Source organism: Aethalodelphis obliquidens, unplaced genomic scaffold, assembly GCF_003676395.1.
Source record: "Aethalodelphis obliquidens isolate GAN/ISIS:26980383/991018 unplaced genomic scaffold, ASM367639v1 scaffold63, whole genome shotgun sequence".
NCBI lineage: Eukaryota > Metazoa > Chordata > Mammalia > Artiodactyla > Delphinidae > Aethalodelphis > Aethalodelphis obliquidens.
In genome coordinates, this window is record NW_020838007.1 from 2,719,347 (window position 1) to 2,746,869 (window position 27,523).

At 41.4% G+C, this 27,523-nt stretch overlaps 1 protein-coding gene and 1 non-coding gene across 20 annotated transcripts in view; both read left to right on the forward strand.

Annotated features, from left to right (window-relative positions):
- MIMS1 (mitochondrial inner membrane scaffold 1) overlaps nucleotides 1–27,523 on the forward strand; it is a 58,690-nt gene that overhangs the window by 20,074 nt on the left and 11,093 nt on the right. For 10 of the 19 annotated variants that reach the window (XM_027088414.1, XM_027088417.1, XM_027088399.1 and 7 more), the window contains exons 2-7: nucleotides 4,949–5,462; nucleotides 11,667–11,778; nucleotides 13,732–14,026; nucleotides 18,610–18,758; nucleotides 18,979–19,075; nucleotides 25,759–26,460. In XM_027088414.1, the coding sequence (XP_026944215.1) occupies nucleotides 4,990–5,462; nucleotides 11,667–11,778; nucleotides 13,732–13,965 (819 nt within the window). In that variant the 5' untranslated portion in view covers nucleotides 4,949–4,989 and the 3' untranslated portion in view covers nucleotides 13,966–14,026; nucleotides 18,610–18,758; nucleotides 18,979–19,075; nucleotides 25,759–26,460. Of the gene's footprint in view, nucleotides 1–1,683; nucleotides 1,798–4,948; nucleotides 5,463–11,666; nucleotides 11,779–13,731; nucleotides 15,749–18,609; nucleotides 18,759–18,978; nucleotides 19,076–19,503; nucleotides 19,570–25,758; nucleotides 26,461–27,523 lie in introns of those variants that run through there. The other 9 variants (XM_027088402.1, XM_027088404.1, XM_027088406.1 and 6 more) reach the window with 9 other exon arrangements.
- TRNAE-UUC (transfer RNA glutamic acid (anticodon UUC)) lies at nucleotides 22,298–22,369 on the forward strand. The gene has a single exon. It is a non-coding gene; the product is annotated as a tRNA-Glu (tRNA).

A 27,523-nucleotide genomic window follows, 5' to 3' on the forward strand; every position in this document is an offset into this window, starting at 1 on the left:
CCCTCTCCCTCTCCCTCTCCCTCTCCCTCTCCCTCTCCCTCTCCCTCATGGTTCCCACTGCTTCCTTATGCCTTTCTTCTTTTTTAAAAAATTTATTTATTTTTGGCTGTGTTGGGTCTTCGTTGCTGCATGCGGGCTCTCTTTAGTTGCGGCGAGTAGGGGCTACTCTTTGTTGCGGTGCGTGGGCTTCTCATTGTGGTGGCTTCTCTTTTTGCAGAGCACGGGCTCTAGGTGCATGGGCTTCAGTAGTTACGGCACGCAGGCTCGGTAGCTGTGGTTCGCAGGCTGTAGAGCGCAGGCTCGGTAGTTTTGGTGCATGGGCTTAGTTGCTCCGCGGCACGTGGGATCTTCCTGGACCAGGGCTCGAACCCATGTCCCCTGCATTGGCAGGCAGGTTCTTAACCACTGTGCCACCAGGGAAGCCCCTATGCCTTTACTCTTGACCACTGTGTCTTCACTCTACTTTGCTCTGCCTCAGGACTACATGAGAGGCTCCTGACTTTCAGACATGTGTGTTACTGCTTCCTCATGCCTGGTCCTGAGCCCTGTCTCTGAAAGGTTAGGTATTAGAGAATTGATTAGTTACAGTTTCATATAAATTTTAAATTTTGGGCCAGACCCATCCTAAGCAACTGTTTATCCTATAGAACCTCCTTTTGGCTCAAGCACTGATCCTCAGGCTTTACCACTGCAAATAAGGGCAATAGGCTATTTTGCTTACTTATAATAATAACTTGTAACATTTCCTGAGCACTTGCTGCATGCTAGGTATTTTCTAAACCTTTTACATGTATTCATTCATTTTATCCTTACAACAACCCTATGAAGTAGGTTCTATTATTAACTCCATTTTACAAATTGGAAACCGAGGCATAGGGAGGCTGATAAACTTGTCCAAAGGTTACATAGTTTATAAATAAGGTTTTCAGAATTTGAACCCAGGCAGTCTGACCTCTCAGATTCCAAGCTTTCCATTTTAAGTTAGATGCTATAGCCTGCTTACTAAAATTAAGTAGGTCATTAAAAGAACCAGGCTTTACTTAGAAATTATTCTAAGCAATTCAGAACAGTGCCCTCATCTCTAGACATGAAAGTTTCATGCTGCTGGAGCAGGAAAATAACGTGTCACCGTTCTGTAGGAAATAAGCTAAGTCTCATGATTTAAATATTTATTACTGGAATTACTGTATTTCACTGGAAGAAATTCAAGATTAAGTTCTCCAGATTCTCCCTGTGTATCAGAAATATTTTAGGTGCCTGTTAGTTCACAATTTCTTCAGGCCCACTCATTCACCTGTCCAGATATAGCTGACTTGATCTGGGTAGGGCTTAAGAGGAATGGCGCCACCGTTACTGGCCAGTAACCAGAAACTTTTATCTTTAATTGAAAATATGAGCAGACTAGTAAAATCAAGAAATGGAAGCTGCCAGCGAGCTGAGGCCATTATACACAGGTGCTGACTGTGAGACAAGAAAATTTCTACTTTGTCATTTTATGTTCCTGAAGCCTGTTCACTCCAGAATATTGAATATACTACTCAGTCTCTGCCTGCCCTCTACTTTTTTTTTTTTTTGCGGTACGCGAGCCTCTCACTGTTGTGGCCTCTCCTGTTGCAGAGCACAGGCTCCGGACGCGCAGGCTCAGCGGCCATGGCTCACGGGCCCAGCTGCTCTGTGGATGTGGGATCTTCCTGGACCGGGGCACAAACCCGTGTCCCCTGCATTGGCAGGCGGACTCTCAACCACTGCGCGACCAGGGAAGCCCCTGCCCTCTACTTTTATTTGCACTCATCTGAAGTAGGTTTGTTCCTTGAAATCGCATGAGTCTTAATGTGTATGTCACCAGTATTGTGATTGGATACCTTTGGGAGTCTAGCCATCATCCACCCATTTAAATTTAAATTGATTTAATTTTAGTTTTTAATGTAAAATTTGACTCATTTTTTGGGCCCTGTGTTTCCTTAGAGAGCTTTGACCATGTGTCTTATATGACTTGGTTTGCTGAAAATTGGCACTGTCTCTTCCTTCTAGAAGTGGCCATGTTAGCTTAGTGACCCAGTATGTATGGGCCTGGGATTAAACTGGGTTTGAATCCCAGCTCCTCCACTCAGCAGTTGAGTGACATTGGGCAAGCTATTGGTTCAGTGTCCTCAAATGTAAAGTGATGACAGTAGTCCCTCCGTCATAGGGTTGTTACAAAAATAAAACGAGTTAATACGTGTAAAATGTTTGTAAAGCACCAACCACATAGTAAGGGCTCAAAATCAAAAACATCTTACCATTATGATGATGATGGTGATGATGGATGATATTTTTGCTGCCATGCTGCATCTGGCACTGAAGCCATTTGATGGGCTTAGAGAAATGGTTCTTAAGTTCATATTGTCAGGTGTGACTTGACTGCAGGACATTCTGATTTATTAGGTCTAAGAGAGTCCAGGAATCTATTTTCAAACCACCTCCACTCCCCCCACAACATCCCCAGCTCCCCATGATTCGGAACAAAAGATAACATAGTGTGATTCCATTTATACGAAGTGTCCAGAATAGACAAGTGTAGAGACAGAAAGTACACTAGTGGTTGCCTGGGACTGGGAGGGTGAGGGAATGGGCAGTGACTGCAATAGATTTGGAGTTTCTTTTGGGGGTGATGAAAATGTTCTAAATTTAGATTGTGGCGATGGTTGCACAACTGTGAATATACTAAAAATCAGTGAATTTTACACCTTGAATAAGTGACTTGTATATTATGTGAATTATATCAATAAAGATGTTTTTAAAAATGGGAGGGGAATATTTGAAACCGGGGGAAAGGATGCAAACTGGAAGCTTGGAAAGAGCCTTTTTAAAAAATCCTTTTTCTTTTTATTCACTAACACAAACACATAATAATCCAGTTATCTGAAAGTTAGACTTCTGGGAACTTCACCTCCTGGGAAACTGCCCTGTAAAGGAAATAAGTTTAAAAGAGAAAAAAGAAAGCCTTCTGAGTTCAGAAAACACCTGTACTAACGCCAGGGACAGGAATCATTCAAAGGTAATGAATGGTGCTGGAGAAAAGCCTCAAAATAAATTCATCTAAAATAGAGACCAAAAAATTCATAGTAAAAGTTTCTAAATGAATTTTTATATTTGACAGATTTTAGGTTATAATTCCAACTGAGCTAATTCTTAGAATAAATAACCAGTTGGTGTTTTTTCCCCTTGGCGTAGGCATGGCATGGATTTATAGATAAAATAGGGGTGGTAGGCGAGCACAGTAAGATATCCTTTACTTACTGTCTGACTCACAACAAAAAAATAAGTCAGTTTTGTGAAAATAATTACAGACTTAATCATTTCTCTGAATGGCCTTAGTCATTTAGTGTTTAAATCATTCTTTATTTGAAGCACATGTCATTACCCTGTAGCTTTTCTCTTTGGTTATTAACTGGTCTGAGTCTTCTGTCACTTTTCACTGGCTTTGCTTTGATTCAGCCATCTCCAATATCACCTTTAAAGGCTTCCTGGGAGCCTGTTTGTTTTGGAAGATTTGCAGTTTCATTTCACAGCCCATTTGCCTTGTGTTGTTGGATCATCTGTGAGAGCCTGATAGAAGCTAAGTTAATTATTAATTAGGAAGGGGTGAGTCTGGGATTAATTTTATAAGGAGACAGTTTGTTAGTAGTTGTTTTTAAATGACAGCTTTGTATCCCAGGTAACAAACATTCATGTAAGATGGTGTATCTGTATTTGTTGGAGTGCTTAATTTACTGAGGTGCTAACTCAAAACTTGTGATTCTTATTAAGTACACAATTTATAAAAAATAAGATCATCTATTCTCAATGTATTAGAATTGGAGAGGTAGCTGTTGCAAGGTGCGGGTGAAGATTAGGGGTTACGTGGCACTGCCTGATGTTGAGGGAAGGGAGCTGATTTGCTATATAATAATGCATACAATAATTCTATTTTACCAGTGGGGAAACTTTGTGTCTAGAGATGCTAAGTAATTTGCTCAAAATAATACCACCATTAACTCAATTGGGCCCATCTTATTTCAAAGTCCATGTTTTTTAAAAATTATACTAGCCTGTCTTTTTTTTTGTTTTTTTTTGTGGTACGCGGGCCTCTCACTGTTGTGGCCTCTCCCATTGCAGAGCACAGGCTCTGGACATGCAGGCTCAGCAGCCATGGCTCACGGGCCTAGCCGCTCCACGGCATGTGGGATCTTCCCGGACCGGGGCACGAACCCATGTCCCCTGCATCGGCAGACGGACTCTCAACCACTGCGCCACCAGGGAAGCCCTTCTATCCTGTCTTTTAACAAAGTTGTAGCTATCTGGAAAAGTCTGTTCTCACCAGTTAATAACATATGTAATTTACAATTTTATATAATTTAGTCTAAAAGCATTATAGAATAAAGGGTATTGATGTCAACTGTTCATCAGACCTTAATATTTTAATAACTAACACTTATATGATGCTTGTTAGTTTACAGAAGCACTTCTTTTCATCATACATTTCATATAATTCCTGTAAAAACCTATGAAGTAATCCTTGTTTTACTAGTGGGTTTAGGCTTCAAATTTAAAAGACAGTTGCATAGAATTATGACCCCAAAACATTAGGGCCCAGCTCTTTAGCTTCCAGATCTGATTTTTCTGTTATACTATACTGCTTCTTTGTAGAATGACAGAAGCCCTACAAATATGCCTTTTGTGGCAATAAAATAGCCCGGAAATCTTACCGTCCATGATGTCTGTTGGACTGGTTTACTATATCATATTTAAATGATGTGTTTTAATGAAATTCTAAAATTTGGTATGGTAGAACTATATACCTTAACATTAATTTCTGTGGATTTGGTAACAATGTCTATCCTTTTACTTCTTAATAGTTAATGATATATGTTGAAGTAGATTGGTTTATAATGGAAATCTATGTATAATCTAATTTTTTTTAATCTAGTCTCTGTAGAAGCTGAAATCCATCAATCTCCGTTCTTCAAAATGCAATGGAACGTACCAAAGACTGTATTCCGACTGGCACATAGGACATGCATGGAACCAGATAAAGCTGGTCTTTTGGGACACTGTCAAAACATGAAGGGACCATTACTTTTGTATACCTCAGAATCCAGAGTGGTTTGGGTACAGGGCCCTCAGAAACGATGGCTGCACTTACCTGCTGCCCAGTGTGTTGCAAAGGAAAGGAAGCCATTCATTGCTCACCCACCCCAACCAGGGATCCTTCATAAACAGTGGGAGCAGGATATCTTATCCAAGAGGGTTCTGTCATCCAGTGCTACATCCCCAGGAACTCCCTCTGAAAAAAAGGAAGAACCTGATCCTTTACAAGACAGATCAATTAGTCTTTATCAACGATTTAAGAAAACATTTAGACAATATGGAAAAGTTTTGATTCCAGTGCATCTAATAACTTCTGGTGTTTGGTTTGGAACGTTTTATTATGCAGCCATAAAGTAAGTTTTTGCTTGATTGAGCGCCTTTCCCTGTTTTATCAGAATGTTAATCTTAATTGTACTAATGAAAGCCTTTAAGTAGTTTTTTAAATGCTTTAATGTCTTCAATTGATAGAGGATGACTATTTTTCATAGCAGTTTTCCACATTTTAATAACAGTAGCTAACATTCGCTTACTGTGTACAGCAGGTATTATGCTAAAATTTTTATAACTGTATCATCTCATTTAATTCTCACAGCAACCATATGAAGCAGGTAGTGCAATTATTCCCAGTTTATTAATGAGAAAACAGATTAAGCAGGAATAAGTCAAAATAACTTAGTTTTTCCCAAAATAACTCGGAGTCTGATTTCAAGCCTTAATCACTATGCTTGTGTCCCATCAACATATAGGATAGCATAGGAATAAAATTACAGTTTCCAGAGATTTGGCAGCACCGTGAGTTAGTTCTGTACTTATATGTTTCTTACAGTGTTTATCAGCGTGAAAAGATAACTTATTTTGCCATGTGTATGGTTTTGGTTGGAAATTAGTAAGATTTTGCAAAGCCTGGCTTGTATCTGTTGTAGACACAAAAATGAACAAATTGCAGACTTATGCTTTAATGTTACATCTGATGAATGTCAAGGTAAGGTCTTTTGTTCTGATCAGAAGTTGATTTGTTGTCTGCTTAAAATCTTGTTAAGAGGGTATATCTCGTGTTAGGTATTTTTTACTACAATAAAGTAAATGTTTTTTAAAAAGTTAATTTAGTGGTCCTAGCCTCCAGGTATTATAAAACGTAGAATTTCTAAATGTACCTTTCTTGTTAATTACTGTTCCTTTCTTTTAAAGTGAGTTGTATCATTCACACTGTTTTAGGAGCAGGAGTACACGTAGAAACAGATTATCAGTGATTTCCAGTTTCTTTCTGCCACCAGCAGAACTGAGTGTGCCAGCGTGTGCCTGTCCCTAGTGCTGTGTGGCTTTTCTTGCTGTGGCCTGGGTGTGACCTATGAACAGTATGTTCACCATCCTGCAGGCAATGAGATGCACAGTAAAGACCACTTTGATGTTTTTGTAAACTCCTCTAATGGGTTTAGAATTATTTTATACTTTCCAAAAGTCCACTGATTTTCAGTTTTGGGTTATATTTAATGGTTTGACAGTAAGGTATTAAATATTTTAATGTAAAGCTCACTCATTGGAAAAAGCTTATCATTTATTAAATTAAAAGATGATGGAATGGAGACTATTCTTATTCTTGGGAAACATGGGATTAGAAATGTTTCTTTACAAAAGTTCTGTTGAATAAAAGGATTTTTTTTTAACCTTGTATAATTGATGCTGTTCTGTTTCTTTTCATGTCTTTCTATTTAGTTCTTGTTATTCAGTTATTTCCTTCTTCATTATGTATCATTATTTTCTTTAAGAATTCCTTTCTTTGCAGAGATTCTTATATGTGCATTTTATGGAATTATCTTTTTATTAATGACATTTTCTGGACATGTATAAAAATATTTATAGAAATCTTCAGAACTGCCTTTAATTTTTTAACAGAGCCTAAAATCGTGTACCATTTTGAATAAAAATTTCATAGGCATTCAGTTCTTCTATTTAATGAATAGTTTTCTACGTATTGAATTTTCTTTTTTGAGCCATTTAGGATTTTTCTGATTCGGTGTTGTGGATGATGATGAGTTTCTTCCATGTTTCTTTTGCCTTTGCTAGGTTGCCTTTAATAAGCATTCAGCCTCCTGGCCTCAGGGGGAGAAATCTAAGTTTTTAATAATTGAATATGAGATTCTTGTTTGGACTATTAAAAAGAGTACTTTTGTTCCTTTTACTTTTCCTTGCCTTCAGTAAAAGAGTTCTATAACCAAAAAAACAGACCTTCAAATAACCTAGTAATATTAATTAGACTTAGGACGCTTTCGGTGGTGTCTGCACTGATGCAGTTGTGGTGACGTTCTGCTGTCCCCTGTGGAGTCCACCTTTCTTGGTTTTGTCCTTCCCCCTCTTTTTTCTGTGAATGCCTGTGTGTAAATGTGGTGGCACTGTCCACTTTAAAGTCGTATACCTCATCCATCACCGCCTGCCTTTGGCTCTTTGTCAGCATGGAAATTTGGTTCCCAGACCCAGCTCTACTGCCCCACCGTGACCACTGGTCCAGTTCTGTTACAGCATCACATAGCTAAGTTATATTAGGTAGGATGTGTTGCTTTCCAGAACAGTCCCTAATGTTTTGTTAAGTCCTTAATGCTTGAGAAATTGAAAGTTGATTTGTTCTAAGGGAAGTGATACTTAGAAAATATTAGTTTATGCTTGAATGGCAGTGTATCTTTCACCGTGAGATGATTTTATTGTGATATTGGAGTTGATTGTGTTAAATACAGGTTTTCAATTCAACTGACTAGAGGCTGGGTTTATTTTATTTGGTTTTAGCTGAAAAAAGTTCTCTGTTATTTGCTTGTTGCCTACTTACTATTAAAAGAAAAGGGAAAACATAGTTTGTAACTTGAGGGACAACTAGCATTACTGCCTCTCAGCACCACAGAGCAAAATGCCATTCTGTATTTAGTTAACACAGTGATGAAGATCTCAGGCTTTTGAAACATTTTATTTCAGGGAGATCTAAATTGTGCGTCCTCATAGATTTTATTTATTTATTTATTTTTTAATTAATTTATATTTTTGGCGGCATTGGGTCTTTGTCGCTGCGCACAGGGTTTCTCTAGTTGCGGCGAGCGGGGGCTACTCTTCTTGCGGTGGGCGGGCTTCTCATTGTGGTGGCTTCTCTTGTTGCGGAGCACGGGCTCTAGGCGCACGGGCTTCAGCAGTTGTGGCGTGTGAGCTCAGTAGTTGTGGCTTGTGGGCTCTAGAACGCAGACTCAGTAGTTGTGGCTCACGGGCTTAGTTTTGGTTGGTCCGCAGCATGTGGGATCTTCCCAGGCCAGGGCTCGAACCCGTGTCCCCTGCATTGGCAGGCGGATTCTTAACCACTGCACCACCAGGGAAGTCCATACATTTTATGTTAAACTAAGCTTTGTTGTTGCTTCTCTCTGGAAAAGTTGCAGAGATCTTTCATCTTCTAACAAGAAGTTCTCTGTTTGGTCCAATGAAGCTCTTTGAGGATGGTTTTGTCTCTACGTTTAGATGCCTTGTATTTGGGCCTCAAATTTCTAAAGTTACAGATCCATTTTGAGGCACAGTCCTGACTGGTTTTCACTGCACTTCGTCCAGACTGTGGATATACTTTTGCATCATTTGGAACATCCATAAAGCTGGTGGTTTGTGAAGCACAGGTTTCTGTCAGGCTGAGGGGACTTTTGTGACAAGAGTGGATATTACTATTTGGATCAGACCCTCATTAATGCTTCATATTTAGTAATTCCAAAGGAAATGAAAGTTATTTTTTAAAAGTTAAGTCATCAAATCAATAGTTTAGAAAAAAGTGGGACCAGGTAGTTGCTTCTTTATTTTACACAGGATACTTGTGCAAGATATCTTGGTCATTATTGTTTGTTTTTATGATAGTTTTTTTTTTTGCGGTACATGGGCCTCTCACTGTTGTGGCCTCTCCCGTTGCGGAGCACAGGCTCCGGACGCGCAGACTTAGCGGCCATGGCTCATGGGCCCAGCCGCTCTGCGGCATGTGGGATCTTCCTGGACTGGGGCATGAACCCGTGTCCCCTGCATTGGCAGGCGGACTCTCAACCACTGCGCCACCAGGGAAGCCCTATGATAGTTTTTTTTTTAGATTTATTATTCATTTATTTATTTATTTTTGGCTGTGTTGGGTCTTAGTTGGAGCACATGGGATCTTTGTTGAGGCATGTGGAATCTTTCATTGCGGTGCGAGTGCTCTTCGTTGTGGTGTGCGGGCTTCTCTCTAGTTGTGGCCTGCGGGTTTTCTCTTTAGGTGTGGTGTGTGGGTTCCAGGGCACGTGGGCTCTGTAGTTTGTGGCACACGGGTTCCAGAGCGTGTGGGCTCTGTAGTTTGTGGCACATGGGCTACACGTTGAGGCGCACAAACTCAGTAGTTGTGGCACATGGGCTTAGTTGCCCCGTGGCATGTGGGATCCTAGTTCCCTGACCAGGGATCGAACCCGCATCCCCTGCATTGTAAGGCAGATTCTTTACCACTGGACCACCAGGGAAGTCCCAGTTGTTTTTTTGTGTTTTTAAATCACTCAGTTTGGTCTTATATTTAGCCACATGTTGTCTTTTTTCCCCCCTGCATGATTGCCGTTAAATATGTAGATTTTACATACAGGGCTTAGTCTGAACTAAGAAATGATTAATGAAATAATTTGGTAATTGTACGGGTACCAGAAGAGATGATTAGCATGTTATGGTAGGATGTTATTGTACCTAGTGACTTGATTAGATCCACAGAATCGCTAAATTTTTGTAGTACTAAGTCTTGCTTCAGTGGGGTTCTGTTGTTTAAGAGATTTGAAAAGGAAATGAGGGTGGAGATAAAAGAAACTGGATTGGACTTGTAGTTGATTTTTAAATCTAACTCTTTAAAGTTTCCTTCAGTTATCTGGTTTCCTCTTGTATAGATGGCCAGTAATTCCTGGTGATGATCATCCGTATCTATTGAGATTAGTCTCTGATCTCCTAGTATTATAGTGAAATCAGAGAGGGACAACTTTTCCCCAGTTAAGCAAATTATTTTTTAATATTAAAAATAAACTAGGAGATTACTACTACTGTAATAATAATGGATCCAGGCTGTTCCCTTTCTTAATTACAAAGAGAAAGAGTACTTGTACAGAGGAGCAACCTGTGGACCCGATCTTAACCACAAGTCAAACTCACACAAGTCAAACACCAGGTCAAACTCACAGGACAGACTGAGTGTGTGGCTCCTGTTGTGATGCTCTGAGATGGACATAGAATCAATTCTGCAGCTTTCCTGTCTGAAAACATTTACCTCAAATTTAATCATGAGGAAACAATCAGACAAATCCAAATGAAAGGCTGTTCTACCACAAAGCTGGCCTGGGAGTTTCAGAAATCTCAGCATCAAAAAAGAGGTCCTGCCTTCCTCCTCAACAGAAAGTGCTGAGCAGCGCTTCTGGAGAAGAACTGGAAGACATGACAAGATAGTGACAAGGGACTCACCGGACAATTCAGGGAATTTTTTTTTTTTTTTTTTTTCGCGGTACGCGGGCCTCTCCCGTTGTGGAGCACAGGCTCCGGACACGCAGGCTCAGCGGCCATGGCTCACGGGCCCAGCCGCTCCACGGCACGTGGGATCCTCCCGGACCGGGGCACGAACCCATGTCCCCTACATCCGCAGGCGGACTCTCATCCACTGCGCCACCAGGGAAGCCCCAATTCAGGGAATTTTAACATTAAATAACGTACTTTTGTATTAACTATATACTGTCCTACATGTTAAGTTTCCTGGCTGTGATGATTATATTATGTTTATGAAGGAGAAGCACAGAACAAGAACCTTGTGATTTGAGGTGAAGGCTCACAATGTCTGCAAAACTACAGGCAGTGAGGGAGAGAGTGGGAGAGCACGAGTGTTCCGGCGTGGCAAACTTGACACTCAGGGAAACTAAAAAGAAATTAGGGTTTACCAGTTGGATTAGAGACTTTTTCTGCCTTCTTTCCCTCCCTCCAAAAATTTGTTGCAATTCATGGTAATTGCTTCTTTACCTGCCTTTTAAGTCTGATAATAGAATAGAAGCATCTTTTTAGAATAATTGAAGTTTTCATGAAACCCATAGAATCATTTATTTTTTGCATAATACAGTAAGTGGTGTTATAATATCACTTGTTTTTATGATAATAGTATAGTTTGACATGTAATTTTAGAGGTAAAAAATCTTAGGTCTTAAACTTTGAGTTGGATCATTCTAAGGAACTAAAGATTATAAGATCAGGAGAATGATTAGAATCATTTCTGATCATTTCTCTTAGGTTACTTAATGCTATTAATTTTTCTCTGATAAATGATTCTATTTTTCTCAGTGTGCTAATTAGGGATGTCCATGAACAGAAGCTGTGAACAGTGAGACACAGCAGGACGCTGGTGTTCATGCACATGTTGTTCCTTTAGAGTGAAATTAGAGTGCTTGGTGGTGCAGGATTGACTTTTAAACAGAATTTGGTTTTGATGTTTTCAGATAATCTTTTGAAAATATTTATCCCTAAAAGTTTATCTATATGTATATATAAATTACTTTCTGTTTCTTTCTTAGAGGAGTGAATGTCGTTCCTTTTCTAGAACTTATTGGGTTACCTGACAGCGTAGTAAACATTCTGAAAAATTCCCAGAGTGGAAATGCACTGACAGCATATGCCCTGTTTAAGGTAGGTACTGCTGTGGGTAGATGGCTCCTCACACTGAACCTCTGTAACACTCCGTGCTTGCTCCCAGGGTTACGTTTGTAACTTAAAATACCATGTTTCATCTCTTACATGTCTAATGATTAAAAGTAAACTAAAATTTTTAAGGGTAAATAAAATGGTGGTTTAGGAAGAATTGCCTTAAGAATAGGTAGGTTTTTCATAACCTGCTGTGATGAGACAAAGTGAGACTTCTGAATTTCTAATGAACAGGTTGTCTCTGTGACATTTCTCCTATTGATAGTACATTAATTTTCCTTATTCAGAGATCCACATGCCACCTGACATGTTAGTGAAATTTAGCATTTATTTTACTGTTTATAATAGTTTATCTTTCTAAAAAGTAAAATAGTAAAGTTTAATCAAATTGTTTTATGTGATAAACCTTAGACTTAGTTGTTGATGTAATGTATGTTTCATTTTGGAGTTCATTGTCTTTACAGTTGTTGTCTGGATTCAGAGAATGACATCTTTGTAAATAGATAGTTTTTACAGTTATGGGTCTTTATTTTGGAAGAGAAGACTCATATTGTAAATTGTGGAATTTAGCTATATTAATCCAATTTTTCTCAACTGACAAAAAATTAGGTTCTATGTAGCTTTATCCTAAGAAAACAGGTAGAAGAGATTGGGAAACTAGATGTTATTTTACTACTGTTATGAAAATACTTAGAATTATGGGTTTATAGTAGTATTCAAAAATAATGTTGTTTTATTCTGTCATCCTCATTAAAATCCTCTGAAATATTGGGAGATTTCTTATATGATAATTTTGACTAGAGGGCTAAAGCTTAATTGCTGAGTTTTTCAACATTAAAACTTATTAAATTAATAAGTTATCAAGTTTTTAGTTACAGTGTATATAATTTAACCTTAATCCAACTGTCATGATGGTTGAAACCATTTCCCTAATTATAACTGTTCCTTATCCCATGCTCTCATTTCACAGTCTGTGTGTTAAGTCTTTTTTTAATGTCTGTTGTCTTTGATCATGAGCTCCTAGGAATTTAGAGTTATGTCTTCTTTCTTTGTATTTCCACTGTGCCTGTGCTGTGCTCTGGAGGCACATCAGTGCTCAGTGCCTGTTGGCCTGCTTGGAATTGAAACACAAGGTTGGCACGCAGGTGGGCTGGCGTCAGCAGGGGCTCTGCTCATGTTCCTGTGCAAGGAAAGAGGTGTGGAGGGTCCACCTGGGTGTTTGGTTTCTGTAACCTGGTTTCTCAGGTAGAGCAGCAGACACTGAGGTTTCTTGCCTCAGAATGTGATGCAGCCTGTGCTCTTACAGTTCTCCCTTTGTACCAGTTCATCTACTAGTTAGTTTGGGACCTTAAACCTCTGGTCAGTTGACATGTGTACATGTCTCCTATATGTGTGCCATTTTACCACTTTTTGGCCTCATGGAAGTTCCTGGTTGGGATGCCAAGCCCAGCATGGACTGTAATGAGAAAGTAGCATAAAGCCTGGAAAAGCCAAAGAAAAGAGATTTGGAAGTGAAAGTAAACTAAACTCAGTGAAGAATAAACATTTGGCCCGTGCTTGCCCCTCAGTTTGGTTCCGGTTTAGATGAATAGTGTGTGCAGGTCGGCAGGGTTTCTGGGGAGTGGAAACGCATGTGCCTTTGTTATAGGGAGGGTCCTGAGCCCTCCCTCTGGTTCTCAGTGAGTCTGCCCCCCAGGTTCACTAGCACATGGGTACAGAACTTTGGTGCTGCCCCTGTGAATGTTCTCTAATCCTGGGTCAGTGTCTAGGTGACAAATACGGAATGTTAGGAGGGAAAACCATATAGGATGTAACAGCCTTATGAAGCAATAAAGTAATTGATAGTTTGGTTATTAACAAGAATTTTAACGTCACACTGTTTTTGCTTTAGACAACAGTTGTAATCAGTACTGATCTGTCCATTTCATTTTCCCACAGATTGCAACGCCCGCGCGGTACACTGTGACCCTGGGGGGGACCTCCTTCACTGTGAAGTATCTGCGCAGCCGTGGCTATATGTCGACACCACCCCCTGTGAAGGAGTATCTGCAGGACAGGATGGAGGAGACAAAGGAGCTCCTCACAGAGAAAATGGAGGAGACAAAGGACAGACTTACTGAAAAACTGCAAGAAACCAAAGGAAAGGTTTCTTTTAAGAAAAAAGTGGAATAGGGTGCCTTATATACCAGGTTATAGACAGTTCCTGCACTTTAACCCTTGGGGCTGGACAAAGGTACATGCTCTTGATTATTTTTTTGGTTAGCAGCCTAAATATAGCAGTTCTCTGAGGGTTAAAGAACTAAGATAACTTTTTAAAGTTGAACATCACTAGAAAAATCAGTGTTTTTTGAAAAGAAAAAATGAACCCAGTATAAGAATTTCATGTCAGTAGCAGCGTTAAGCAGTGGTCCATGTCTTCAGTCATCCTTGCTTTGTGTTTAGATAGCTGCTGACTCCTTGAATAGCTGGTGCGGCCCTACACAGATTTAACACTAGGTCTTCATCTTTTTTGTTATTTGAGGTTTTAACGATATTCACTTTTCAATGTGGAGACAAATTGTTATCATCAGAACTGCCTGTGAATAAGAGGATGTTTAGTCTTTCTCTAAAGATAGTATATAACGGTTACATACCAGTTAAAATGTAGACTTCATATAAAGAAAGCTGAATGAAAATTGGGTCATATATATGTAAATAAGATGTATTGGTTATATGTAAATGAAAAATTGACCCTTTAAAAATGATTTTTACCTGAAGCTTGCCATAATCAAATTTTTTAAGCAAATCTGTGCGGTCATAGCACTTTCTCACCCAGAATGTAAAACTGTTATTCCTGCATCATGTCCTCTCCAACTGATCTCTCAGAGGAAAAGGGAAAATCATCACACCTTAAGTTTATGGTGGAGATCAGATACGCTTAGCAGTGCCTGCAGCTGTGGTTCTCGGCAGTGCAGGTTTGGGAGGATGGGACCTGCCTGTCCCTGCCACCTGGTCTCCACCAGCCAGAGTCGGTCTTGATTCCATTATGCAGTAAAATTTTAAGATTGTAGGCTGCTGTTTTCCTCTTGCATTGAAACATCCTTACTTGAGCATTTTACTTGAATTTTTTAAATAGCAAACTGTCATTAAAACCTGCTTGGAATGAAATTCAGTTGTTTTCAGATGTGAAAGTTGCCACAATTTGTGTGGGTGTGTTTGAGGATGTGTTTGTGTGTTTCCTTTTGCTCTAACTGCCTTTACTTCAGTTCTAACCTTTGAGTTGAAAGAGGGAACGGCCTCTTTCTAGATTGTCTTTGTTGTGAGTGATCTGATAAGGCCGCAGGCATCACTGCTGTGAGGCAGGGTTTTCGTATTAAATACTGAGTTTGGCCAAATTTAGAGAATACTTTAAAGGGAAAAAAATGTTTGCATTTGATATGTCTCATCATTATATTGGCTGTGCTGTGGTTGGACTCTTCTTTGTGGGGGTGGGTAGAGTGGTGAGGGGGCAGGGCTCACTCTGCCACATGCAGGCCCGATCAGGCAGGATGGTTTGTCTCCTGATACAGATCAAACGTGTGATTTCAAATTGACAGCACATTTTCAAATTCAAAAACAGTGAACATGTTTTAGCTTGTTTATTAAATAATTCACATTTTTGCATATATTAAATGCTAAGATGGATATTAACAAATTTCTTGTTTGTTTATTTTTAACCACTGAGACTGCTCGGTTTAAAATCATGTGTTACATGAAACTTTCTTTTTACTTTTCACATTGCATAGGGCGTGTTTTCCAATGAGGATAAATTGTGGGTCTTTAGAAGCACTAATAACCCTGAGTTTCCACCTTTGGTTCAGCCTGTTTGAGATTTGTTGCCATTCAGTTTCATAATTGTGTTGTGTTTGTCCAGTTACAGAAAGTGAGATAATAGGGAGTGCTTTGAAATTCTCTAGTAAAACATTCTCTGAAGGTGTAAGAAGTTCTTTTGTCATTATTTGGTATCAGGAATATCTGATCTTGTCAAATGCTGCTGCTCTCATCTTGCTAACCTAGTCCTTAAGGGAAGCTACAAAGAGCCGAAAGGGGGACCCCTGGAATATGCGTGTGGAGTATTCATAGCAGGCCAGCAGCACATAGTGGGCATTGAGTTAAATTATCCGGGTGTGTGTGTGTGGTAAATATCATAACCGTTTCATTTACAATAAGCCTTATACTTGCTGTGTCTGGTGTGCACATCTGTATTTAAGTAGGATTTTTGACAGGGTAAAGACGGAGCCATGGCTGAGATTTAATTTAACACCTATAAAATAGATAAAAAGTGTTTGCTCAGCAAATTAACAATTGAAATGAAAAATAGATTAGGTAAAAAAAGACTTAGTTTATTCAAGAAAAATAGCAAAACCAACCTTTTAAAGTACCACAAAAATGTCTCTTACTGAACCAACATTTTGCATACAGTAGGGTGCTATTTGCAGATTCCAACAAAGGAGAAAGAGTTCATGTATTAAGGTCACCTTCCTGCCACTAGTAAAAATAATAAAACTATGCCTTCAAATATAATCTTCAGCTTATTTGTTATAGAATCTGCCTTCCATTTATTTACAGATGGAAGACGTTACTGTAGTCCTTTATGCTCTAGGAAGCAGTGGAGCTATTGGCTGTCTTATTTCAGTGACCTCAGAAGGTAATTCCAGGAATTTTATAAACATCTTAACAGTTTGGGCAGAAGAGGTGTTTGAAGAAAAGAAGCAAGTTGTACGTTAGACATATCTAGCTCTTGTGTTCTTTCCACTTGGTTCATCTTCAGGATTTCTTATCCAAATTCAGATGTTCTGAACAAAGCCACTGTAGAAGATTGTAGAGTATGGTGATGGTAATGAAATGGACAGAAAATGTTTTAGCAAATGAGTCAGAAAGAGTACGTGCATCTTTCCTGATACCTTTGAGATGATACCATTTTTATAAAATGCATTGGTGAGATATACATTTCTGAATTGTTAAAGGATTCTGTCTGAAAAATACTTGCTTTCATGGTAATATAGACATATTTCTTCTGTTGGCTACGTCTTACTTTTTAAAATGGGGACCTTCATTTATTTCAGATTTTCAAAATTGAATCTCCATAGGGAAGATATGGAGTTAGTTTAGAAGAAAGTAAAATACATTTAGATTAAGTGTTACCAACATTGGTTTGAAGTGGTTTTTGGTATTAGATGCTTACTCAGTGGGCTTTTCCCAAGCCATGGTCTACGGTGCGTCCAGTCACATTGGCCTAGAGGCCGGAGTTGCACAGGAGTGTTCATAAAAAGTATGGGCCTCTCTACTGCCTTGGAATTTAACCACCTGAACCAGAAATCTGCAGAACCAGAGGTGGGTGCTTTTAATTATTCATTCCGCAAATAGGAGCTTTGTTTGGTCTCTCCTGGTCCATCTGTATATTACGGAGTACCTAAAAGATTCTGCCTCCTTGACCCAAAGGAACAATAGAGGCAAGAATTCTCCTTCTCTTAGAGACTTGGCCAGAATTTGTCTTCAGCCGTGAATTTTGGCCTGGCTTTCTGATTTTTGAAAGATATTTGTCCTGCATTTTGAGCTTGTAACTTACATTTGAGAAATGCTAAGTTTGTGCCGATTGGGTATAGTTTTCCCTCTGAGATTTTTTTCCTTTGTGACTTCCATGTCAGGCTGGTTCATTTTAACTCATTAAAACAAGTTTTTGGTTGTCTTGCTTCTTCGGGGTTAGGCTTTGAAAATCAAGCTCTATTCTTCCCCGTAAATTGCTGGCAGCCACCAACAGTAATGATGACAGATCATAATTATCTTGTGGCAGTTATCTGGCTATTTTGATAAGAATGATTCTCTCAGCAGAGAGAATGTGGCTTGACTTCAGAAGCCTTCAAGGCAGAGTATGACATTATTCCGCTGACTTGGATAGTGCTCGTGGGAAGTGCACAGGCAGCCCCAAAGTCCTCCTCAGCACTTGTGTTTTCTCTCTACAAGTAAGAGGGCTCATGGAGCCTGAGATGAACAGAAAGCACTTTCACGTTGTGTTTTCTCTGGGACAGCATGGTCCATAAGAGCAGAAGTTGTAGGACAGGTCAGAGATGTTCCACGTGTAGCCACAATATATTCTCATTCTTCCTGGCTGTGAGGTATGCATAGAACCTTTCTTCCTTCTTTCCTCACCTCTCCCTCCCTCCCTATGTCCAGCTTTTTCTGCTTTGAATTTTGACCATTTTAAATGGTAGAAAACTCTCTTTGAAGTGAAAAAGAAAAATGCAAGTTTGCATGCAAGCGTGCCTGGTTGTCCTGCGGTAGCCGGTATGTGGTTCTCCCTCCCTCTGGTGGGCAGGCGCTATGGCCCACTCCTTAGTAAGAGCGGGACAGAAAGCTTGCAGGTGTTTCCTGACTTTCTAATCAGGTACCTGCTGAAAGTCAGCCTTTTACTCCATTTGGGTAATTTCATAAGATTACTTTTAAGTGTACCATATATGAAATATATCTAATATAATCTACATGAAATCTACCTAATATAATCTAAATAGGGTAAAACAATGAGATGTTTCAGCTCCTTAACACTAATTGAGGGTTTGTTTGTTTTTAAAAAAAGAACATACAGCATTTCCTCTATATACACAAATATTAAGCTGTTATTTTGTATGCACCTCTAAGTATGAGATTTGAGATTCTGTAATGATTTGAAGCGCATTTTGACTAATTTGTATTTTATTGAGTTTGAGTCAGTATTTTCTTTGGATACAATCTTGCGACTTAATTATGGCTGTTGCTTTACTTCTCTAAGAATAGTGGCTGTTTGGGTTCTCTCTTTGCAAGGGTCCCAAAGGCACAGTTTGTCCAGTCCTCAAACACTGACTGCCCTGCCATTCACCTTGGTCTGGAGGTAGAGTTACAGGGCTTGGTTGCCATCGTGCTCCATCACCATGTGCTTGTTATTCCCCTCCTGAAAAAGATGGAAGATACTGGTAGGTTGTAATTGCATTCCTCACTTCTTTTGGTTTGGAAATAAGGGACAAGTTTTACTTTCCAAAAAAAGTTGAAAATATTATTATCAGTAAAACACTTGTCCACAAAACCTAATGCAACTTCTGTTGAGAAATCTAGATCATTTTGTAACTGCATTATTTTGGAAGCATTTTAGATTAATAGAAGTTTTCTCAGTCATAAACCCAATTTTCCCTCTAGTGGGTCACTTCAGAATGTTGAGGCCAGTAGCTGTAGTTGAAGAAAGGCACAGGAGAGCCGGGTCAGACGTTCAAATCCAGGAACTAAGAAAGGTAAAGTAAGTACCTGCTTTGGAACTTGTAAAATTCTTTGTATTTTTGGAGCTGAAGCCAATTTATGAATATTCCTAATCCTCTGTCCTCTTCTGGTGACTTCTATCATCTTTTCCCTTTTAACTTCATAATTTTCTTTTTTTAAATAAATTTTTATTTGTTTGTTTGTATTGGCTGCGTTGGGTCTTCGTTGCTGCACACGGGCTTTATCTAGTTGCTGTGAGCAGGGGCTACTCTGTTGTGGTGCTTGGGCTTCTCATTGCAGTGGCTTCTCTTGCTGCGGAGCACGAGCTCTAGGTGTGCGGGCTTCACTAGTTGTGGCTTGTGGGCTCAGTAGCTGTGGCTCACGGGCTCTAGAGCGTAGGCTCAGTAGTTGTGGTGCACGGGCTTAGTTGCTCCGTGGCATCATAATTTTCTTTAATTCTTTCTTTAGAGAGATATTTCATTATCCAAAGAGGATTCAGCCTCAGAAAATACCCCATCCTCCCGTGGTAAGAAAGTGAGTTTGCTTTTCCTACTGAACTTGTGTGGAGGGTCATGGTGGTGGTCACAGCACCTGAGCCTGCATTTGCGACACTTGGAACAGCTCAGATTGGAATTTTCCTTTTCCTTGGGGTCAATCGATGGAACATCTGAAGCATCAGGAGCTGGCTTTTGTGGTTACTTTTCTCACTGGGAAGTTCAGTGTATCCCCGACTAAGAACTGTTAGACTGGCCTCTCTGGGAGTGGAGAATGTGTGTGCGGGAGGTTTACGGGAGGTTGACAGTGAGGCAAAACCATGTGCTCGTGGATGGTTCTGGAAGGAAGGGAGTGTGCCAGCATTGGTGAAGAGGATGCATACGTGGTACAGGATCCCGGCACCAGGAGCCTGGGGTCCTTGCGGTTTCCTTGAGGCTGTGACAGCGCTCAGATCAGTGTTAGCTCCCCCACCCCTCACAGAAAGGAAGCCAGAGAAGGAAAAAATGGGGGCAAGGTGGGAAGTTATTTTTTTAAAACTATTCTCCCTTCAGATTTTCACATTTTATTGCTAAGGTTGTAAGAACACTCCCCGACACACACACAACATGGTTTTTTAACCAAAAATACTGTCCACATCTAGAGTAATGAGAAAAGAAACAGATGTATTTTACTTAAAACCATGGTGAGGAGGTTTGGGTCCTGGTGGTTCAGTCTCTGCCTTGACACAGGTGCTCCAACCCCCTTGGCACTAACTTGGCCCGTTTCCGTCACTGGCATTTTAAGCTGCAGTGTTAGCGTAGAGAGCATGCCAAGGCAGAGTGCTATTTACAAGTCTGTAGGAATTGGGTGAACCTGGAAAGTGAAAGCTGAGCAGCACAGCTCCCTCTGTGGGGGCCGCATGTGGCAAGCACACCCTCTCCTCCAGTCTTCGCGCAGGTGACCCTGTTGTATGCGTGACATTTGAAGACATTAACCTGAGACAGAGCTAATACTTGAGGCCACCAGGTCTGTAGGCTCCAAAGCCTGTGCTGCCCTTGAACTGTAAGCAGGAAATCTCAAGCAGGACTTCAGGGTCCCCCACCGAAGCCAGGGTGGCAGACACAGCCTGGCTCAGGTGGGGCCAAGGGGATGGGTCCCTGGCCTGCCACGTGGGAGAGGCCAAAGTCAGCACTTTGATTTGAAAGCATGCTTACTCTGTCTGCTAGTGTAGACTGCTAGAATATTTTGTGCTTCCAGATTCTGGTGGTAGTACCACAGTAAACTCTATAAATGCAAATGGCTTTGTAAACAGGTTAAGTCATATAGGAGCAGTATACTATACACAAGTGTGTGTAAATGTATATATACTGTTTCCTGGTAAAGCCTTTTGAAAGTCTGTATTGCAGTTAACACCATGCTGTGTTCAAATGACTAAGACTGTAGCTTTTGATTTTTTTAAAGTAAGGTGAATGAGGTTTACATTATTAGCACAAAAGCCCAAAGTCTGGACAGACACATGCCATCAAAACAATGAAATTTACAAATGCACAACTTTTACCTTTTTGGCTGTTATTTTTAAAACATGTATTTTAATTAGAATCCATTCAAAGCAAAACGTCAAAACAGTGTAACGAGAGAAATTATGATGTTTTAAGTAACAGGCTCGTTATAAACTGTTTTGTGCAAGTGTCATCATGGAGAGTCAGAAATAAGTGTTTGTTCCAAGGCCACTGTGAGTGGCTCTCTGAAGGATTCTGGAGGTTTCTTTCGAGCACACTGCTTTTCTAGATGTCCTCGAGGGTGCAGGGAGAGGGCTGCCTGAGTTGCTAGTCCATCTTAGCTGTTGGCAGCTCTGCTGTTTCACAAACGATCCAATGAACAGAAGTTGGTCCAAGAAAGCCAGAGACTGGTGGGGTATGGGATCCGGTGCAGGCCCTGAAGTGCAGTGGGGGCTCCCCATGTACCAGGTGGGTCAGCAGGGAACCTATCGCCAGGGAGGGAGGTGTTGGCCTCTGTTATGTCCTGTGCTGAGTGTAGCCTGAGCAGAAAACAGTGGGTCCAGACCTTGGCGTCTCTCTCCCTGGCTGGCGGTGCCTCGGCTTTTGAGGGCCCACGGGGGCTCCTTGGCCTTTGGCACTTCAGCTCCAGCCTGATGGACAGCTCCTGGGTCACGGGCAGCCTCCAGGCCTATTGTCTGTTTTTGGCCTGGGGCTTCTTCTGAAGTCTTCAGAGCCTTCTCAGTGCACAGCCAGGGCTGTGGGAAGGGGTCCCACAGGCCCCCGACAGTGGAGATCAGTGTCCCGCCTCCTGTCCTGCAAGAGTGCAGTCTCTGGTTTCTCAGCGCCACACTGAGCCCCGCTGCCCAGATGGACACCAGTGGGCCCACCCTGACCATCTCCTGCCTCCTTCAGAGCAGCTCCAAGTAACCTCCCTGCACCCAGACCCAGCCAACCAGGCGACCTCATATAGAAATGGGTTTACTGAACCCAATCCAGTAGGAATCAAGCCTGGAATCTCCTCTCCTTCTGTGACGAAAGTTTATACTGGTCTTACCTTCACTGAGGGATATAAGTTTGGGGAATATTCTTTAAAATTTCTCAAATATCTGCTGAATAAGAGATTATAGAATTTATTCAAGAGCATAATGTGGTTTATCAGTGACTATTTGCTGTTTTAATAGAAAGAAATCCTTTTCTTACAGCTATTTTCCTCCTTATAGCTTTCTAATCCCCTTTCCAAAATTGTCTTAAAAAATTAATTCAGAATCTAAAATGGGTTTTATGGGAGCTCCTTGGTGGTCCAGTGGTTAGGACTTGGCGCTTTCACTGCCGTGGCCCAGGTTCAATCCCTGGTCAGGGAACTAAGATCCCACAAGCTGCGCGGTGTGGCCAAAAAAAAAAAAAAAAAGAACGTTTTATAACTAGAGTTTGGGGCCCATACAGTTATTTAAATGGTATTTTAAGATTTCAGTTTCCAAAGTTCATTTGTTTCCACAGTTCATTACTAACATATAGAAATGCAAAAATATTTTATTTGTATTTCCTGTAACCAAGCTAAACTCACTTATTCTAGTAGTTTGGTAGGTTGTATGAAGTGTTTTTTTGTTTGTTTGTTTTGGGTTGTTTTTGCGGTACGCGGGCCTCTCACTGCTGTGGCCTCTCCCGCCACGGAGCACAGGCTCCGGACGTGCAGGCTCAGCAGCCACGGCCCACGGGCCCAGCCGCTCCGCGGCACACGGGATCCTCCCGGACCAGGGCACGAACCCGCGTCCCCTGCATCGGCAGGCGGACCCCCCAACCACTGCGCCACCAGGGAAGCCCTGTATGCAGTTTTATACATTCACAGTTATGTAATCTGTGAATCCATATACTTACTTAGAGCTTAGAGATATCATTCTAATCTCTCAGTGAAGGAAACTTAAATTCCTTTTGCTCCATCATCACGAACTGAAAACCTCTGATGCCAATGACCTTATTAGCCTCTGAGGGTGTCTGCTGAACAATTCTCTTTAGAAGTCTTGCTCACGTTTTGGGCTGAGTTGACTCAGTTTGTCTGTGACAGCTTCCAGAAGCCTGAAGGTGACACCTCAACTCAGGTGACGATCCCTGAGTGTTCTGTGTAGAACCCAGAACTGTATGATGTGATCTGCCAGGGTTTATAGCAAATATAATGATTTCTGAAAAGTCAGAGTGAGTAAGAACTGAATGGGACGGTTACCTGGGGAACCGTAAGAACCGTTTCTGAGACGGGTTTTTAAATGCAAGTAGTTTTCCCCCCACCCCCCAACATATGCTTTGTCTGTGAAATATTTTTTTAAAAAAACAGGAGACACGTGTATCAGTGATCTTTTTTAATGATTTTGAGCTGTGGTTCGAACACAGCATTAAGAACAAGCAGAAGAGGCTGATTTCATAACACACAGCACTTAGAGCAACATCTTCCTTTAAAAGTCTGGATTGCGGTTACAGACTTTGGGTCTAAGAACTACATCCTCTCGCTCAGTTAAAGAGGCAGATACATGACAGCTGGAAATCTTTCTCTGTGTATAAGTGGGAATTATGTTGAACAGTAAGCACAAATGTCTGTTTAAAAAAAAGACTTTAACAACTTCAGATTATTATAGATCACGTGAACAACTGTTGAAAAGTTCAGATAAAGTTGTACTTTTTCATTATAAAGCAGCCTAGTGAAAATTAAGTGAATTAAATGCTATGAATAGTATTGTACATATTTAAAAATAGCTTTTACACCAGAAAGTGATTTTTGAAAGCCATGAAATGAAGAATAGCAATATACCAGCAAGCACATTAAGATGAACCAGTATAATTAACAGTAAAGTTTAAGCCTCTATTAGTCCTGTAGAAAAGCCATGACGTGGTAACAAATTTAGTGCCTTTGAGTCCAGAACGTCCTCAGATGACACTCCTGCTTAGCAGTCCTCCCAAGAGATGAAGCCTGGGGGAGTTTTTCTAACAGGGAGGAGCCTCCACCCTTGACCTGAACCACCAGGGCCACTGCCATTGGCAGTGAGCAGACAGCGGGGGCAGTGGGTACAGAAAACACAGATCCCCATCTTCTTGTGGCCTTGCAAAGCACAGTCAAAGAAGGGCTGACCTCTGGTCCATTAGCATCAAGAGTTGCAGAGGTGTTTTCAGTTTAAGGATAATCAGTAATTGTTTTGTGGAGGACAAGAGTATGACTCCGTCGTGATTCTCAAAATCAAAACATACACCATGGAACAAATAAAAAACAAGGAATTATTAGAATTTACATCCTCTGATGACAGAATAAACTGGAAATAGGGATCAGGTGGGCAGAATTTCACGAAACTGGATGGCACTGGGAAGGATGCCCACACCCACGATTTCATCCACGGTTTTGTGGTTTTTTTGGGGGGGTTCGCGGGCCTCTCTCACTGTTGTGGCCTCTCCCGTTGCGGAGCACAGGCTGTGGACGCGCAGGCTCAGCAGCCATGGCTCACAGGCCCAGCTGCTCTGTGGCATGTGGGATCTTCCCGGACCGGGGCATGAACCCGTGTCCCCTGCATCGGCAGGTGGACCCTCAACCACTGCACCACCAGGGAAGCCCCTCATCCATGGTTTTAATGAACATTGTCATAGGCTCTTCATTTTTCAATATTAGAATATTTGAAGATAAATGCTGAGGTCACCGTCAGACACTAAAGACAGAGCTGTAAGTAGATGCTGAGTCAGGGGGTGTGACATGGTCCCTGGTCAGTGGCAAAGCCTAGTTTGTTTCTGGGGTCGTAATCACCAGGAGACACCAAAAGGAAGGGACAGGACATAAGAATTCACTCGGCTGGCTGATTGCCAATCTGCTAATTATAACCCATAACAAATCTTTCTGAGACTGGGGTCTTCTCAAGTGGACTGGTTTGTCCTAAGTTATTTTTCCTGCAAATGCTACTGTTCATTCATTGGTTCCACAGCTTCCGTTTGTCAAAAAGGCACAGAAAGACAGATGGTCACAAATGCGTCTGGACTGCACAGTCCTCTGCTGCACGCTAATGTGCTCACTCTGACCTAAGTTTTGCAATTTCAGTGAAAAGTGCACTCTTCACTGGGTTTGCCCTCTTCATTCTACAACATGAAACAGAATATTTTTTCATAAAGCAAGTTGAAAGATCCACATTTTTTTCTGATTATAGCTAATACTGGTCCAACTGAACATTATCGAAGGGATTAAAATAAGCATCTGGTGGCTCCAAAAGGCTGTGGTATTTTAAAAAATTATTTCTTAAGTGTTTTCACAGCAAAGATGCAACTCTGATTGCTGTACATATGTTGTTCATAGGCTGTGCTTGCCTGTTCAGACTTGTTTCCCTTGTGTTATAATACTGATATTTATTAATAAACTACATAGACTTTTATCTGTATGCATCCATTCGCACATTTCCTTATAAAAGAGGACAAAGCACATAGGCATTCACAAATTCTATGCCATTTCTCTTAAAATTGGTATCTATACCTTATATTGCAGTATTAACAAAGTTTTGTTCTACCCATTGGGTAGGATTATGTGCGTAATATAGTCAAGTTATATACAGCACCTTACAAATGAACGCCTGACAGACACTGAAAGCACCATTGTGAGTGAGGCACAACAAAGGGGGCTGGGTTCCTGCATCTGCAGAAGTTAGAACATGAAACACCTTGGCTGCTTAAAAACTACTGCCACGCTGAGCTCTATGAAAGGACGTGGATCTTCACCATCTGCATCTCTGTACAGCTCTCACCCCAGCACCTCACACACACTGAGGACAGCGCTGCTCACAAGGCGTCCCTCCCTGCACACCAGCCTGAAGGCAGGAGCAGCAAGTGGCCGTCTAACCCTGGCCGTGAACATAAACTTGAACTGTGCAAGATGCAGCACTTGGGGAGTAAAATAAGCTAAAGCTGAAATCCTGATTCCTGCGGAATTCGCACAATTCAGGTGAGCTACTGGGACCCACTTGTGGTCGGGGTGAGTGCAGGTCTTTCATCTGCTTTTGTTGGGCCCCTTTAGACACAGCGTCCTTACACTGGGGGGGACTTGCCAATGCATCTCCATTTCGCCAAGGCCAAGGTGACCGTGCAGAAGGGGAGCCTGGTCCCTGCTTCTCCACCGGGGTGGGGGTGGGGGGCTGTCACCGCAAGGCCCCACGCCCAGCACAACTATCTTGCCTAGTTTTTCCTTCACAGACACTGCTCAGCTCTGGAAATTTTAAGAAAAATGAACCGTACACTAACATGTTGCTGTTCTAAGCAGCAGACCTCAAGCAGCAGCCTTGGCACAGCAAACACAAGGCTTGGGGAACAGCCCCTAGCCGCTGCCTCGCAGCCAGGCCAGTGTGGGAGCCTGGTGGCCAGCAGCAAATGGAAGCTGCTTTGGAGGGGCTCGTGGACCTGGACAGTCTCTGCAAGGACTCTCTGGACAGAAGAGCAGGTGGAGGTAAGATCCAGGCCCACCTGTCAGGATGCAGCCACTGGTTCTGAGGAGGGCGGGGATTTGAATGGATTCTCCCAGATCTGAGCTGCTTTCGAAAAGTGCTTGCCTTTGAGCCCTTCTCATTCTTATGATGATAAAATACAGGTGAAGAGGGGGATAATTTGAAGCTGGAGACACGCTTATCTGAGTACAGGTCCCTATGCTGGGGTAGAAGGCCCCCCGCTTCCTGCTGGCCCCTGTGTCCTCCTCTCCCAGCTGCAATTAGTGGACTTAAGTGTCATCCTCGTGACAAACCTTCCCAAGTTTTGCACATTTTCCTCTGCTGTCTGAGCTGTGTGTCCACGTGTATTTGTGGTACGGAGGACAGAGGGTATATGCTTGTCAAGCTTTTTTAACACTGAATTTTGGTCCCAGATAGAACTTCGTGTTGGGTTGGCCAAAAAGTTCGTTCAGGTTTTTCTGTAACATGGAAAAACCTGAACGAACTTTTTGGCCAGCGCAATAAATGCACAATTTCTTCAGCAAAATCTCTTTTGTAGTAAAGGACAACCTTAGTGTCTGAGGAACACTAGGCTTGCTGAAAAAGCCAACAGACACATGAGTGTTCCTATAAGTGGGACTCAAGGTGCCTGGGGTTCATATCCAGGGAGTCGCTAAGACGATGGAGCCCAGCTCCCCACCCACTGCTCACTGATCCCCTAACCCTCTGGTTTCTAACCTGGACCCTCAGGCCCCACTGATCAAGCTGCAGCTTCACAGTCACGCCTCTTTCCACACCATGTCAGCCACAACCTTCGAAAAAGCAGAGGTCTAAATTACCTTTTTCCTGTGTTGAAGGGAAATTGACTATTAATTCAATTTATGACCTTGGCTTTTAAACTAATTCATTACAGAGCCCCAGCCTCAGAGACCATTCAGGTCATGGTTTGATATGTCTGCATCATTAAATAACTATTTACATTAGAGGCAATTATCTAATAGGGTGGCCAAAAGGGAGCAGTCTCGGTTTTGAAGAACAATTAAAGTTATTTGAATTAAATAATTGTTTTACCAGTACTGTGAACAT